This window comes from Molossus molossus, unplaced genomic scaffold (genome assembly GCF_014108415.1).
Source record: "Molossus molossus isolate mMolMol1 unplaced genomic scaffold, mMolMol1.p scaffold_m16_p_3, whole genome shotgun sequence".
Classification (NCBI taxonomy): Eukaryota; Metazoa; Chordata; class Mammalia; order Chiroptera; family Molossidae; genus Molossus; species Molossus molossus.
In genome coordinates, this window is record NW_023425366.1 from 14,213,751 (window position 1) to 14,228,919 (window position 15,169).

Genomic DNA, 15,169 nt, shown 5'->3' on the forward strand with positions numbered 1-15,169 from the left:
AAAAACTCCTTGAAAAATACACTGTGGCAGAGATGTCCATTATCGACCTTCATGAGACTTGTTTTCTCAACAGGCAAGAAATTCAAGCTCCTATCTGAGCAGGATGTGTCTGGTTCCTCAGGATTCTTGGGGTGTGTGCATTTCTTTGGCTGAAGGCTGCCATCGTTGATCACTGCGACGTAAAAAATGTCAATTCCATCTCTTGTGGAGCCAGCCATTTTGAACTGGCTGCTTTGACTTTCTTTTTTTTAAGGAATGTCTGGTGCTTCCCTAATACAATGGAAAACATAATCGGGAACAAACCTTTCATCAAATGAAACACACCCACAAAGCAAACTCTGAAGATCCCGACCGTGTTTGAGAGGCATTATCTCAAGATTTGTGACAAAGACCTTTCAGCCCCATTTCGCATCCCTCAACCTCCACTCGTTTCACTCACGGCACCAAAAACTGGCATTTACAAAGAAATTCCAGAAGCCTGAGCATTTTATTAGCAGAGGGAAAACCCCAACCTTCTTGGCCTCGTTGCTCATGCTGACAGCTCATTTTTCCGTGTGGAACCACGTACTAGTTGCTGCAACTATTTAAAGAGGTAAAGGAGTCGCTTTCAAACCGCAGTCTAAGAGATGTAAGTAATGATGATTGAGACCTCTGTGCTCATTTTATAAACATAAAAGTCAAATATACCCATTTTTAAAAGGAGAATGAAATATTTACGGTGTTCTTATTAAAAGACTTCGGGTCATGCCATGGGCACTCTCCCGGGCTCTTGAAGTATTACAATGTCAGGGGCACAATTTTAAGACAGTCACCCACTGTGCTACATGGCTGGCTCCCTCACTCCCCACCCCCCTCTCCCAATCATCCTTCCAAACCAGGCCTTCTCTGGAAAGTGCTCCCGAATCCTCCCATTTCCAGTGATTCCAGTGATGCTGCTCTGAAAACCTACAGCACTGACCATCCAGACCCCACAATAACAACTGGTTTGTATCTTCCTGAGGTCCCTTTAAAAATCTATCTTCTGCCCAGCCAGCGTGGCTTGGTGGATTGAGCATCGCCCTGTGGACTGAGAGGTCCGGGTTCAATTCCTGGTCAGGGCACATGCCCGCATGACAGGCTCGATCCCCAGGAGGGGGTGTACAGGAGGCAGCCAATCAACGTCACTCTCTCACATCGATGTTTCTATCTCTCTCTCTCTTCATTTCTCTCCAAAACATCAATAAAAAACATTTTACATTTTTTAAAAGAAATCTATATTCTATACAATTTGTATTTTGCTTTAGTAATTTCTTCCATATAATTCTTCTCCTCCCACCTCAGTTTATGAGCTTCTTTAAGACAAGAACCATACTTCCCATTTCTCCCGTAGTCTCCCTAGAATCTAACCCAAGTTTAAGGATGCCCAAGGTAAAGTTATAAAGAGGAACCAGAAAATGTCACCCACGGGAGGACACGTGTTTAGCTCCTAACTCTCTTTGGCCTCTGAGGGTTATCTGCAGGTCCCAGATATGTTCAGGGATTAAAGCACCCAGACAATGACATTATCTAACCACAGTCACAGAATCAGGTTCATTCCCCTATTACACTCACATCAACCCGCCCTTCATGGGGCCGCTGTCTGGAGTCAATTGTTCCAGAAAGGACACTGGGATTAGATCTCTACCCGAATGATGGTCCTGGAGTAGCAGTGACCTTCAGGCCACCCATGGGGGCTCCTTTGGCCACTCTTGTCCTTCTGCACCCCTGGGTTCTGCTCTCCATGGCCACCAGCTGACCAGGCTCCAGACCGCCCGACACAGGCGGACGGAAACACGATCACAGCAGTGGGTCACGGGCCCTCTCGTTATGAAAGCCCGAACATGATCTGCTGTCCCTTCTTCCTACCCCTAGAAGCACAAAGAGCCCTTTCTTCCAGCTTCTCCGAGTTCAGCCTCACACGAAGACAAGCAGGAAAGTTCGATGGCGGGTGGTTTAGGTTCATTCTTTGAGCGAGACCATTCACTTTGGGTAACGATGATTATAGTCTGGCTCATTGAACTAAATATAAATAGTTTAACATTTATTTTTCTTGTAACAAGTGATCACATGTATGTGCACATACATAAACAAAAATATTCAAACCATAGCACACATGGAAAAGTAAGCCTCCCTCCCCCACACACTCCCAGCTCTGTTTCGCGGACCCTCCGAGACAGCAACTGTTTCGAGACCATTTCACCCTCCAGACTGTATACACTTTTCCGAGCCCACTTTTGTCGTGGGTTTCTGATTACGAGAGAGGAATAAGTATTTACCAAGCAGCTCCTGACTGTCAGGTCCTAAGATGTGTGTTTTACATCGACAAGCACATTCAACTTTCACAACTGTGTAAGATTAATATATATATTTTTTTATCCTCACCCGAGGACATTTTTCCATTTTTTGTTCAGATAGAGTGGGGAGGGAGAGAGAGAGAGAAACATCGATGTGAAAGGGACACATCGAGTAGTTGCCACCCGCACGACCAACCAGGGCCGGGGACAAACTGCAACTGGGGTACGTGCCCTTAGCGGGAACCGAACCCGGGTCTCTCTGGACTGCAGGCCGACACTCTACCGCTGAGCCAAACCGGCCAGGGCAAGGTTAATATTTTTAAATAATTTTTCTTTATTGATTTTAGAGAGAGGAAGAGAGACAGAAACATTGATGAGAGAGAACATCGACGGCCGCCTCCTGCATGCCTCCTACTGGGAATCGGCCCACAGGCTGGGCAAGAGCCCTGACCAGGAATCGAACCAGTGACCTCTTGGTGCATGGGTCGACACTCAACCACTGAGCCACACCAGCTGTGCTAAGGCTACTATTTTCTCCACTTTTCAGGGGAGGAACCTGAGGTTCAAGAAAGATAATCTTGCCCAAGGCCACACACCCAGGTCCAAAGTTGCTTTTCCCAACTATGGCCTGGATTGGCTTGTTTCATAAAGTCAAATCTGCAGCCAAATCTCCTTTTTCAGGAAACCTGGGCTCTGGAAACAGGTTACTTTGGCACAAAAAACTAATTCTAAGAAGCCAGACAAGTTACTCTGCCTCCCTAGGTCTCAGTGTCTTCATCTGTAAAGTGACCCTAACTGGAATACCCACCCACACGAGGTGGTGGCGAGGTCAAATGATTTCACACACAGAGCCTGGCCTGGCCCGATACAGCAAGTGCTCCGTAATGGGTTAGTCACTAGGATCACATGGCTCTTGAACAAACAGGGGTTCAAAAAGGTTTTCATTTTTGTCTTTATCCCCTCCATTTGGCTGTATAATAGTGCGGTCTGGGAAGCAATTTGGGATGAATTTGGGGAGCCATCTGATATTTTCTGGCCCCATTATACCCATTTGCTTTGCTCTTTGCCCGAAGCTGGCTGCACCAATATTTCCTCTCTTTGCATGAACCGCTAAATGTGCAACCTTTCTGCTGCCAAATCCCAAGAGCTTTTAATGGTATTATTACTGTGACTTTGTTATCGTGGAAACATTCCCGTTTTTATTTTAAAAATAGATTCCAGTAACACCCTGGCTACCGCCATAGTTTTTAATTTTTTTTCTTTATTGATTTGACAGAGAGAGGAAGGGAGAGAGAGAGAGACAGAGAGAAACATTGATGAGAGAGAACATCAAGTGACCTCCCCCTGATGCCTTCCACTGGGGATTTGGCCCACAACCTGGGCATGTGCCTTGACTGGGAATAAAACCGGCGACCTCTTGGTGCGTGGGTCAACACTCAACCCACTGAGGCACACCATCTAGGCAGCTGTTAATTTTTTAAACCCAAAGTTTATGTGCCTACCATGTCTCCCCCACCCCTAATCACATTTCATGGAACTCTAGACTGATTAAATTTTGCTAAAATACTCTCAACTTATATAAATGGAAGCTACCCAAATTCCCCTGGAATGGAAAAGACGTTGTTAACCTGGTAACACATTTTTCAAACCCGTATCTTTCAACTGGGCAACGTTTTCTTTCCATTTAACTGCCTGGTCCTTCTTAGCAGAAAGCCAAATGAGATGTGTAGGCTCTGGCGTCATACGGCCAGCAGATGAGGGGATTGAAGGGAGCTTCTCAGGGGACTGGCAGGGGGAGGGGGCTAAGGAAGTCAGATGACCTAGGCCCTCCCTGGCCAAAGGCTGGATGGACGAGTCTGAGTCACTTCACATTCTAAGTGTCAGTGAGCTTACCAGAAGAATGAGAAGAGAGCAACTTTTCCCTGAAAAATCTTTCTAGCTCTAACTTCCTTTAAACAAGATAAGATTCTGCAATCATCCCACAAGCATTTTCTCTGGTCTGGGTCTTATCAGGGCGGTAAGTTAATGTCACGATGCAAACTCAGGAGATAAGTGGCAGCCAAAAGGAGGTGTGTGTGTGTGTGAGTTCGCCATAAAAGACGCAGCCTCTACTTATTGCAAAAAACGTGGTTGTGCCAAGCTGTCACGTAATTCACAGCAAAGCAACACAACCCAGGCTTACCTCTGATTACCTAATGTTAAATGATAGCCAAGCAAGCCCATTATGGAGATGACACATCTGGAATTCCAGCAAATACCCTTCCGTGAATTTGTCCCATTCAACAATTCTGTTCAAAGGATCCAGAATGCAGCTGGTACAAGACAAATTTCACAGGGTTTATAAGAAGACATTTTCTTAAAACAGTCCTGCTGCGAGGCTGTTTTCTTCCATGTTGTCCTCTGGGAGCCTTTGTTTCATAATCCTGACACCATAGCTGGTTCCTCCAATCCAAAGTCTTGTATAATGAATAACAAATGAGTAAGAACCCCAGGAATTCAGGGGGGTGGTAAAGGTAAAGGCAGCAACAGATATCGTTCTACCACAAACGCCTTAACAGACAGTTAAGAGTTCCCTAAGTCTGAGCATCAATCATGCTAGGATGTAATTCTTTAACCATCCTCCTAACACTAGCTTCCTCTAAAAATCAGATTTGGGGGACTGCAGAAATGCTGAGCTTTTTACTAATTCCTTTATTTAAGATGTGTAATGTGTTCGTTTCTTTACAAGGCACAGACTCCAGGAATCTTAAAATGTCAATTTTGAAAGCTATACACAACAAACAGCAAGAAACCTCGAGCTCGACATTCGCAAATGCTACCCTGAGCCGGAGCCCAGATGAGCCCATCTGTGGCTGATTAACCCAGCGCCTTCTCAGGTGGGAGTGGAGGCTGTTCCTGCAGCCCCGGGCGGGCTGGAGCAGCCACTCCACACCAGGGAGTCCAGTGCCTCACCCCATACAGTGCATCAGTGTGTACTCACATCGCTCTTCCTGAACTTGGCTTTCAAGCTCTTCATGTTCAGTCCATTCAGCCTTCCAAAGCTCTAGAGGAGACTGCTCAACACCTACACAGAGAAAGAAAGAAAGAAATCAAGTATGGATGTTTCCAAATACACAGCACAGACACTCCCTCCTGATGGGATGACAACTGTGGGTCCTAGGCAGAAGGTTGGGGCTGAGTTAGGAAGACGGCCAGTTAAAAGATAAAATGTGGTCAAGAACATGTTATTTCCACTCATGATATACTACTCCCTGGAACCTTCTGATATTGTCAAGTTAACTAAATCTTTACATTTTACCCCAACTTCCCGAACATTAAAAGAAGAACAAGTTTAAGTGACTACTCAACTGTCATTGTACAGAGCACAGTATGTGTCCGCTGAATTAATTCCTCTACACATCCTTCATGTGATAACTGTACCACCACCTCCCCTGGGAGGGTCACCATAGTGAAGAATGATCAGGACAACAGTTCATGCTCCACATGCCACACACTCTCTATTTATTTTTTCTCAGTGTGGTTTTCCCCCCTCTAAATGCACAGGGCAGTTAGTGAAAAATGCCAGGAACAACAAAACCTCCCTCGGCAAATACCTCATTCCTCAGGAGGCCACTTTAAACAATGAGAAAGACTCCCCGGGTCCTTGCGGGACCCAGCCATTCCCAGCTGGAGCTGAAAAAGTCTTGAAGGAATCAGCTTATTCGGGAGGGGTCAGTGGTCCCCTGGAAAGTGAATGGAATCTTCTTAAGTCTAGGTGTACATCTTTCACGGAAGAGAGTTCCTAGTTTTCATCGGACTCTGCCAGGTGATCGCCACCCTTCAGAAGTGGAGACCACTGATGGAGGGAGAAGCTGGGGAACTTGCCGCGGCCACAGAGCTACAGACGCTGGAAGTCAGGACCAGATCCCGAAGTCTGACAGCTGAACGCTTTCTCCAGTGCTCTCTAGCTTTCCAGCGAGAACCGAAAAGCAGATTCCTGTGCTAAAAGATGGGGTGGACCTTATGTTTTTTCATCCTTAAACATGGAAAAATGTACAAAATGGGGAACCTTTGCATTCAGGTCACAAAGGCCAGGAACCCCATGTGCAAGTTTCCATCACATGTGGCCCTACGTGTTCTATGAATGTAACTTCAAGCCTCAACTGACAGGAAGTGAGAGCAGGTGGACTTCAACAGGACCGTCCACCTGAGAACTGAGAAACAGTGGTCAAATGTTAGCCACGGATGACCATTAGTTTCTAAAGGCTTTCAAGGCTGTCTTGCTCCTCCACCATCCTTATCATTCTGGACTAAACTGACCTGAGGAGACAAGAGGGGGTGGAATGCAAGCAACTAAGTGGCTACACTCATCCCTCCTGGTGTCCGCGACTCCCTGCCTCCAGAAATTCAGCGACTTGTGTTGTTTCCTTTCTTTCCTGCTGCTGCCATTGAGCAGGGTCCTTGGGTGACTGGTACAAACACCCAGGCATCATAAAGCACTTCAGTGATGTTAATGTGGAGGTCAGCCTCTCTGTGGTCCCTTTCCATCTATCCAGCTCGATAGGTAGAAGGAACAAAATGCATGTTGCCTTGGAAACCGTACGCACTATAATTACACCTTGGTAATTGTCAACTATTTAACCACCGAGAAGGCTGAGCTGGCACCTGAACAGCAACGTACAAATTCCGGGACAGTGTTTCTCAAAGGTGACCCCTAATTAATCTGAATCAGAAGGACCGTGGGACAATTTGCTAAATGCAAAACCCTAGTCCACATGCCCTGGAAATGGAACCTCAGGGAGCAGGCAGGGCCCGGGAACCTACTTGGTTCAATGTTTTGCACACTGAAGTTCAAGAACCTAAACTGAGGTAGATGAACAGGAAATACACTTGTCCACATTGCACTGATTTATAAACAGCCTTTTTTTCATGCCAAAACAAACCACCTTTTGATGAATCCAAGTGAAGTAATGATAATCTGATATTCCCAAACTGCCACTGGCTCATGGTCCTCCACCAACAGTAGCTGGAAAACAGAAATCACCCTTGGAGTTCAATTCTTTCCACCCTCTGGGTAAAGTGTTAATAACCAAGGAAAGAGGGCAAATCCATGCAACAGGAAAGAAGAAAAGAGAAGCCAAGGCTTGGATGACCCACAAACTATATAGCCCACCAAGGCAGAACATTCCTTCAGTCATGGTGGGGAGGACTTCTGTTTGAGGTCATGGTGGGTTTTCACAGGTGTTGTACTCATTGTGTGTGTGTGTGTGTGTGTGTGTCTTTGGCTTTTTTTTTTATTATTATTATTATTATTTTTTAATCCTCACCCAAGGACATTTTTGCATTTATCTTCAGATAGAGCAGAAGGGAGAGAGGGAGAGGGAGAGAGAGAGAGAGAGAGAGAGAGAGAGAGAGAGAGAGATGTGAAAGGGACACATCGAGTGGCTGCCACCCACACGACCAACCAGGGCTGGGGACAAACTGCAACCAAGGTATGTGCCCTTAGCGGGAACCGAACCTGGGACTCTCCGGTCCACAGGCCAACGCTCCAACCGCTGAGCCAAACTGGCCAGGGCTCTTTGGCATTTTTTTAAAGCATGCCAGTGAGAAGTATGCAAACTCTTATTTGAAGAAGATAAAATAAACAAAGCAACTAATTCCAAAAATTCCCAGGGGAAGGGATTATTTGTGAAATGAATGTCTTCTTGGAAACATCGCTCTGGGTATGTGATCGCTGGGTGGTCCATGGGTAGAACTCCAGGATGACAGAGGTGGGGGTCAAGGGTAAACAAGTTCTGGAAACTTACAGATGAGTAAGTTCAAAAACAAGAATGGTAGCTGGGAGTAATAAGTTGGTAATAGATCACTGCTTTCCTGGTATTTGTAAAAGAACCTAACGCAGGAGGCCATGACTAGTGGGAAGTAACCGGCCCCGGCAAAGACGCTGGCTCCCTCTGCCTTCGCATCTCCTCTTCCCCAAGAAGACACAAACGTAAATCAGGGACTTCCTTGCCTTCCTTGGGTAAGCTGGAATCTCACAGCTCCCAAATCCAATCTTCCAAAGCCCAAAATGGGCTACAGGCTATCTTGAATAAAGTGACATCCATTAATTTAGCAAGGCTACACTAATAGCAGTCCTTGGAAATGTCACTTAATCAAGATGCTTCATTCAAAAGAGCTGCAGTGACACTGAACTAACTGCACGGCAGCCTAAACTGGGCAGTACAAAGAGAGCATGAATCGCCCAGCTGGTGTGGCTCAGTGGTTGAGCATCAACCCAGGCACCAAGAGGTCGCCGGTTCGATTCCCTGTCAGGGCACATGCCTTGGTGTGGGCCTGATCTCCAGTGGGGAGCATGCAGGAGGTAGCCAATCAATGTTCTCTCTCATCAATGTTTCTCTCTCTCTCTCTCTCTCCCTTCCTTTCTCTCTAAAATCAATAAAGCAAAAAAAACTTTTTAAAAAGAGGATGACTGTTACACAATGTGGGAAAAGTTGTCAAAACCAAGTTCTTCCATTTCAAGCAGAATAAAGTACATCTACCTCCTGAGCAGACTATTAGAGAGTTTTAATTCCTGTTCAGACTAAAATAAGTCACTGAAACATGGCTTCCATCACTGGTCACCAGTCATCACTTGACACTGAGTCAGTCCATGATTGAGTCAATCAGCATGTAACAGCACAGAGATGCACAGCCTGGTTCCCTTCTCATCTGAAAGACTGGATCCAACAAACAGAGTCTATTTATTAATCCATTTTCCCTTTAAAAATAATGGAGTTCTGGCCCCGGCCAGTCTGCTCAGCGGTTAGAGCGTCGGCCCCCAGACCAGAGAGGCCCAGGTTCCTTCCTGCTAAGGGCACGTACCTTGGGTGCAGTTTGTCCCGGCCCCGGATGGGGTTGTGTAGGTGGCGACCAGTCGATGTGTCTCTCTCACATCGATGTTTCTCTCTCTCCCTCCCTCTCTCCCTCCCACTCTATCTGAAGATCAATGCAAAAATGTCCTCGGGAGAGGATAAAAAAAATAAAATAAAGTAATGTAGTTCTGAATCAAAGCTTAACATGAACCACCCTTATCTGACATCACTCTAGCCTGAATCAAAAAACCTTGATATTAGCCTTGGAGTTTTATTATAAACTAGTAAGTTAGACTTCTTTGAGTATTAAATATAACTTATAATGGATATGGGGTTTCCTTTTGGGGTGATGAAAATGTCCTAACTGTATTGTCATGAGGGCGGCACAACAGTGGTGTGTGACCATACCCCAAACCATTCTGCTGTACACTTCAAGGAGGTGACCTGAATGAGATGTGAGTTATGTCTCAGCAAAGCTAGTTTTTCGTTTTTTAAATGGCTTAATAATCTCCATTACCTTCTCCAATCCTTGGAGTTAGAAAAATTCCAGGTTAAAAACCTCTGCACTGATTGAGAAAAACTTTGAAGGAACAAAGATGAACAAATACCGTCCTTCACACTAAAATGTGGTTACTTCAGTATTTCTTCATTTCCCTGTTTCTCTACCACAACCCAGCCCTGATTGAAGTGCTTAGGAAAAGATTCCTTTCTTGTATCTCCTCCCTCCCACCCACGCACCCACACATGACCCAAGGACTATTTTGTAAGGCAAGGCTGACAATTATGCCGAGTAATGAGGGTTCTCCTGGGGCCCCAGCCAGGTATTCTGATTCTGTAATCAGCGGTATTCCGAAATCTATAATTTTTGTTTTAACTCCTCGGGGGATTTGGATGCTCAACTTGATTGGGAGAACCACTGTTCTAGACACAATGATATCATAGCTATAATTGACAGTTCCATTGAGAAATAATCTAGAGACATTGTGCAGGTAGGTACGATAAGTCAATACCTTCGAGTATCGCCTCTGCTTGAATCTTTCACAAATCTGGGAGGTGGGGAGGGGGAGGGAGGAAGGGGAGCCCTCCACACTCTAAATTCTAGGGGAGCGACTAGCTGGTTACCCATGGCCACTAGCGAACAGTGCTAACTGGCAAAGGCGAATGGTGCTATGCATTTTCCTCAATCACAAGAATCCATTAGCATCTAAGACACCGTAGGACAGGATTCGAGGGCAAGGAATTCCCTGCGAATCACACAGCGCCGAAGTAGAGGAAGGAACAGCGTCCCCTCGCTAAGTCATCCTTCAGCATGGAACACGGACCACTTCTTCTACGCGATCCTCAGCAACATCAGACACCAACGTGTGCCCCAGACGGGCTTCGGGGTTTTTCTTCCAAGTCAGAGAGAACATCAGACTTAACATCCAAGGCCCTGAGGAAGGCACTGAACAATGTAAGGAACGAAAATTAAAGCGCTTCTCTCCTTGCTCGCCCTACCTTTCCCCCATAAATACCTGTTTCCTCAGATAATCATCTCTGCAACAAAGATGGACATTTACCCAAAAGCTGTACAAACACTCAGTTCTCTCAATTTGGGAAAACAAATACATTCTGTAGAAACTCTCTCCAGACCGACCTCCCCGGTAAACATGTCCCTGAGCAAGCACAGCTCCTGGGCTCTCCGACCCCTCCCAGGGCAGAAGCTGCTTCAGTCTCTGCCTCGATAGGGCTGTGCCTACGACTGTACCACTGCTTCTGGAACAAGGACATGAAGTGAGAACCAGAGGCCAGTACGAGTCCCCCTCACCCAAGTTACTTTATCCACAGGTTTGTCCTTGTGAAGTAGGAAACACATCTTTTCATTTTATTTTTATTTACTGGTGAACAAGATCGTATAGGTTTCAGGTGTAACCCTCTCTGATACACGATCTGCCCACCACCCAAAGCCAAATCCTCTTTCATCACCATAGATTTGCCCCCCACCCCACCCCCCAGCCCCTCCCTCTGGTAACCACCACACTGTTGTCTGTGTCGATGAGTTTGAGTTTTATATCCCACATATGAGTGAAATCATGTTTCTTAGCTTTTTTTGACTGACTTATTTTGCTTAGCACAATATTCTCAAGGCCCATCCATGTTGTCCCAAACGGCAGTATTTCATCTCTTCTTACAGCTGAGCAGGACCCCACAGTACATACGTATGGAAAAACTTTTAAACACATACAGACATGAAGGTTCTGGGAACTCTGGGCAGGTCCTATGGAGGATGAGTAGAGACCAAGGGTATAAGGAGAAAACGATACAAAACTATCTAATAATTAGCTGTCAAATAATGCAGAAATTCAAAGAGTAGAAATGTTTAAGGGCTGGGAAGAATCAGAGAAGTCTTCACAACAGAGGCAGGGGTCTAACTAGCCTTACAGGAAGCCTAAGATTTGGGTAAACTGAGGAGGAAGGGCATCTTGTCAGTCCACTCCCACGTCCATCTGAGATTTTCCAAGGGTCAGACACTTCTCTGGTCCGGCTAAGCCGTCCTAGAAGCTTCTCTCACGAGGTTGAGCAGAGGTGTGGGAATCATTGCACAGTCCTCTCCGAAGAAAGACCCACCCCCAACCTGCACACACTCTGGCCCTCTTAGACCGGGTGTGGGGGAGGGTTCAGGAGCCCTACCACCAGTCTCCAGCGGATTTGAAAATATGTATCTCATGCCGTTTGCTGACTCTGAACGGTGGGTTTTCAGGGCAGGATTTTCATTTTGCTTATCTGAGGGCGCTGGCCGTTGGCATTCAAGCAATAAATGTTTCACGCATGAATGTGTAAGACAAACATTGGGCTGGGACCCTGGATAGCCTTCAGACTTCACCTTTGACCTCAGCAAGTCTGTCTTTGGTCCCAAGTGCACTGTGTCAGTGGTACGGGAATCTGAGTGAAGCAACATGATTAGTCTTTACCACGTGCATATGAAAGCACTACAGAAGTTAAAAATAAGCAGATACGAACCCAACTCATTTGCCCTGTGACGTCTAATCCAGGATGTCCCTCCTCTTCCCTCCTGCCCGCCTTCTCCCCTTCTCATTGCTTCGTCCCTCGTCCCTCGTGCATCACCACCTCCCCAGCCTCAAGCTGAGCTGAGTCAAGGGAGCTGACCATTTTGAATAATGGAATGTAAGAGTCAACAGGGAGCAAGGACCATCAAATAGAAACCCTGGGGGTCAGAAGGTACACACTTCCAGCTGCAAAACAAATAAGGCCTGTGGATGTCATGTACAGCAGGGTGACTATTGTTAATAAGATTGTACTGCGTATCTGAAAGTTGCTGAGAGAGTCAATCGTAAAAGTTCTCATCACAAGAAAAAAAATGCTGTAACTATGTGAGGTGATGGATGTCACCTAGACTTGCTGCTATGACGATCGTTTTGCAATATATATAAACATTGAATCATTATGATTATACTGTACACCTGAAACTAATATGTTATATGCCAATTATACCTCAATTTTTAAAAAGTACTTAGCAACTGAAATTGACTGTAGAATTTTTTATACTACAGACTAATTGGAAAAGTCATAGATTTTTACCCAGAGGCAAAGGATTCACTTAATACATTTTAAAGAGACAGTGGGACACAAAGCAAAGGTGCTTTGTGATGACATCTTAGGGGGCTCATTTACTCAGCAAATCAGACTCTCATGAATATTTATGAATAAATGAATATGCAAACAAGCAAACTCTACTGAGCATGAATTATGGGCTGGGTGCTTTCATATATGTCATCATTTTATGCATTAACTAAGGAGCAGGAGTGTTAGAGATTGCCCAGATGATACAAAAAATAAAGTTACGGGGAAAAAACAGATATCAGCAGTAGCTTCAATTTGACAGTGAAACCTTTTTTAAAACACTCTAATATTTCTTTTCTTTTCCTTTTTTGTTTTGCAAAGAAATGACCACATTCTTTTAAAGCTGCAAATGGCATTCAGATATTGCATCATAATTATCATGTAGCAAAACTCTCGAGAACATCAATCTCCCTCCCTATATTCACAGCTCACCTTTATCCAGAGGATGGCATTTCTCTTGAGAAACAAATACATCATTCTTTAAAAAATAAGACCTGCCATCAACCAGGACCGGGCTTGGTCCATGCAGCAGTCAGAGAGCCACCAGCACTATTAAAAAATCAGCCCAGGCTCTGGCAACATTACTATCTGATGTGTCAAATGTGCTACTTACGTGTTCCAGTAAGCCTACCAGGGCAGAGCCCTAAGGTGACCTCCTGCCCTAAATCCTTCCAATTGAACAAAGCACCGGCTTCATCAAAACAAGCTACCTCTGGAATATCATTCCCGGACTAATGAATGCCATATGAGTACCCCTCATTTTGAGGATATTTTAAAGATGCTCTCTAAAAGGTTCTTTCTGTTTCCAAATCTTTTGCTGTTTATGTCAATAGCATGGTCTAAGCACTGTGTTCATCCCTGCAGAAAAAAGCTGCCCTGCAGATACCTACTAACCAACCCGAATGGCAGGTGTAAGAGCTGTGCGCCTCAGCTTCTTCCCGCCAAGTCCACTCCTTGGGTTTTGCCTATCTTGAATCCCAAGAGAACCAATCGGTTTTAAAAGTACAGATCCAATCCTCAAACATTAGTGGTGCAAATATAAGATGTGGAAAGCAAGAAGTCACTGTGGAAAGCATATTATCAGTTTCCCATGAAGTTCAATAGAAATTCACCATATGACCCCGCAATTCCACACCTACGTATCTTGCCAAGAGCAATGAAAATATATGTCCATACAAAGACGTGTACATGAACGTTCGTAGCAGCAGTATTCATAACTGCAAAAAAGTGGCCACTACTGAGAGATCCATCAACTAGGTAAACAAAATGTGGCATCTCCATACAGCGGAATGCTATCCAGCACTAAAAAGGAAGGAAATACCAATACATACTGCAATATGCATGAAGCTCAAAACTACTGTGCTAAGGGAAGGTCAGATACAAAAGATCACAGATTGTAACATTCCATGTGTGTGATGCGTCTAGAGCAGACAAATTTATAGAGACAGGAAGTAGGTTAGCGGTTGTCTGGGGCTGGGAATGGTGACAGAGATTACAAATGGGCATGCAGGATCTTTTGGGGGTTTGGGAAGTGTTTTAAAACTAGTTTCTGGGGATGATGACTCAACTCTATAGATTTTCTAAAAAGTATTAACTGTATTCTAAAATTGGTGAATTGTCTGGAATGTAAATCGTACCTCAAGGAAGCTGTTTTTAAAAGATCAAACACAAAGAGATGCCCTGGTCGGTGGCTCAGAGGTTAGGACGTCGGCCTGCGGTCCAGAGAGACCCAGGTTCGGTTCCCACTAAGGACACGTACCTTGGTTGCAGTTTGTCCCCGGCCCTGGTTGGGTTGTGCAGGTGGCGACCACTCGATGTGGCCCTTTCACATCGATGTTTCTCTCTCTCTCTCTTCCTCTCTCTCCCTCCCACTCTATCTGAACAAAAAATGGAAAATGTCCTCAGGTGAGGAGAAAAAAGAAAAATCATTAAAAAAAAAAAAAAGATCAAACACAAAAAGAGAAAAGGGGGTCACAGGTAAAGCTGTGAGGCAGTGAAAAACATCTTTAGAATACGACGGAAGGCTCCAGTTATGATCATATTAAACTACTGCTTTGACTCTGAAAAGATTGAACTGCTTATTGCATATTTTACTGGCCCTCTGACTTGGTTTCAAAATGGGGGTTACCTGGACTCCCCCATCCTGGAATGCCAGAAATGTCCTTTGCAGTGATCACAATGGTCGTGTTTGGCCGGCTGAGTCTCTCTACCCAACTACCCAGTGTCTCAAAAACTTTTCAGAACAAGAGATAAGTAAGTTACTAAAACAGATTCTGTGACCTCTGATGCCCTAGGAACAGGGGGAAGGGAGTCGGTGGAGAACACAAGTTCCTTCTGCTGCCCCAAATGCCCACGACGTTTGGATGTCATTCAAACGCCGCGTATTCACAGAAGCACTTGTCT

General features: G+C 45.2%; 1 protein-coding gene across 2 annotated transcripts in view; it reads right to left on the reverse strand.

Annotated features, from left to right (window-relative positions):
- RAI14 (retinoic acid induced 14) overlaps positions 1–5,378 on the reverse strand; it is a 120,902-nt gene extending 115,524 nt beyond the window's left edge. The window contains exon 1 of one of the 2 annotated variants that reach the window (XM_036280630.1): positions 5,293–5,376. In XM_036280630.1, the coding sequence (XP_036136523.1) occupies positions 5,293–5,328 (36 nt within the window). In that variant the 5' untranslated portion in view covers positions 5,329–5,376. Of the gene's footprint in view, positions 1–5,292 lie in introns of both variants that reach the window. The other variant, XM_036280629.1, reaches the window with a different exon arrangement.
- Positions 5,379–15,169: the final 9,791 nt, after the last annotated feature.